General features: G+C 64.7%; 1 protein-coding gene across 1 annotated transcript in view; it reads left to right on the forward strand.

Moving 5' to 3' along the window:
* The first annotated feature begins 6 nt into the window (after positions 1-6).
* LOC103613741 (GDNF family receptor alpha-4) overlaps positions 7-1,357 on the forward strand; it is a 68,798-nt gene continuing 67,447 nt past the window's right edge. Inside the window, exon 1 of the mRNA XM_008631608.2 lies at positions 7-90. Within this exon, the coding sequence (XP_008629830.2) occupies positions 51-90 (40 nt within the window). The 5' untranslated portion in view covers positions 7-50. The remainder of the gene's footprint in view (positions 91-1,357) is intronic.

Genomic DNA, 1,357 nt, shown 5'->3' on the forward strand with positions numbered 1-1,357 from the left:
GGGTCCGAGCCGAGCCCAGTCGGTGGGGCCGAGCCGTGCCGAGCGGTAGGATGAGGGGCATCCTCTGCTTCTGCACCCTGATCCTCCTGGGTGAGTAGCGCGGCGCGGGGGGAGCGGGGGCACAACTTTCTGCCGGGCTCGGTTGCGGGGGTATTTCGGCCACCCCCGGGCAGGGGGGGTCTCCGCTCCCCGGCGCTCCGGGAGCAGTGAGGAGCCCTGGGGTGGCATCACCGAGGCCAGGTTGGACGGGCTTGGAGCAGCCCGGGCTTGTGGAAGGTGTCGCTGCCCGTGGCAGGGGGGGTTGGAACGAGATGATGGTGAAGGTCCTTTCCAACCCAGACCATTCCGTGACTCCGTGATCATCAGCTTTCTGTTGCCTCCTCTGGTCTGGACCCAAGCGCTGGGCTCTCTGCTGCTGTCATTTCGGATAGTCGTGTTTGCCGCGGAAATGCCCAAATTTACCGCGAATTAAGGCACTTCTGTTTGGGGAAGAGGAGCTTGGAGGGACTGCGCTGGGGAGGGGGGAGGCAGATTCTGCCCAGCGCCGGGACCCCCCCGGCGATGCTGAGGCTGGAACCCCAGCTGTGCCGCTGCGTTGTGCAGCTCCGAGCCCCGTGTCCTGAGCCCCGACCCGAGCCGCGTGTGTGTCTGTGTGTGTCCGTGTGTGTCTGTGTGTGTCTGTGTGTGTCTGTGTGTGTCTGTGTGTGTCTGTGTGTGTCTGTGTGCGCTCGGGGGTTCCTGCCGCACGTTTCCTCACACCCCCCAGAACTCGGCTGTCCTCAGGGCTTTGTTCTTGCGCTGGGAGCAGGGAGTAAGGACCCCAGATGTTTCCCCTATCCCTGTGGAGCTCTAAAGGCAGCCCTCGTCCACTGGCGTGGTTGGGAGACTGTCCCCGTGTCCGCGGGGATGCGGGCTGCAGCTCCCGTGCTTTGAGCATCCCGCTCGCATCCCCTTTCGGCTCAGCTCGGAGCGGACGCTTCTCCTGCGCGTAATTCCCGGGGCCCCCCGCGTCCCTGGGAAGAAGGAGCCGTGGGTGAAGGGACTACAGCCCCCGGCAGCGGCTGGGAACTGCTGGGTGCCACGCCGGCTCCTCCCCTTGGGGTATTTTGTCCCCTCCCTGTGCTCCGCTGAGGCAGCAAACCCAACATTGAGCCTGTGTTTAAATAGACCAGGAAAGGCTGTGGGGAGGCTGGGAATAGGATGCGCCTGTTCTCTTCGGGTGGCCACTGGAGGAGGAAAAGGTCTTGGGATGACTGGAAGTGTCTGGGACATCGTGGATCGCCCGGCACTTGCTCCCTGCACGCCCCGCATCCCGCTGGGAGCCCCGCGCCTGGGCAAGACCGAGTGGGTTCTTCCC

The sequence above is a fragment of the Corvus brachyrhynchos genome, unplaced genomic scaffold (assembly GCF_000691975.1).
Source record: "Corvus brachyrhynchos isolate BGI_N302 unplaced genomic scaffold, ASM69197v1 scaffold910, whole genome shotgun sequence".
In the NCBI taxonomy this organism is placed as follows: domain Eukaryota; kingdom Metazoa; phylum Chordata; class Aves; order Passeriformes; family Corvidae; genus Corvus; species Corvus brachyrhynchos.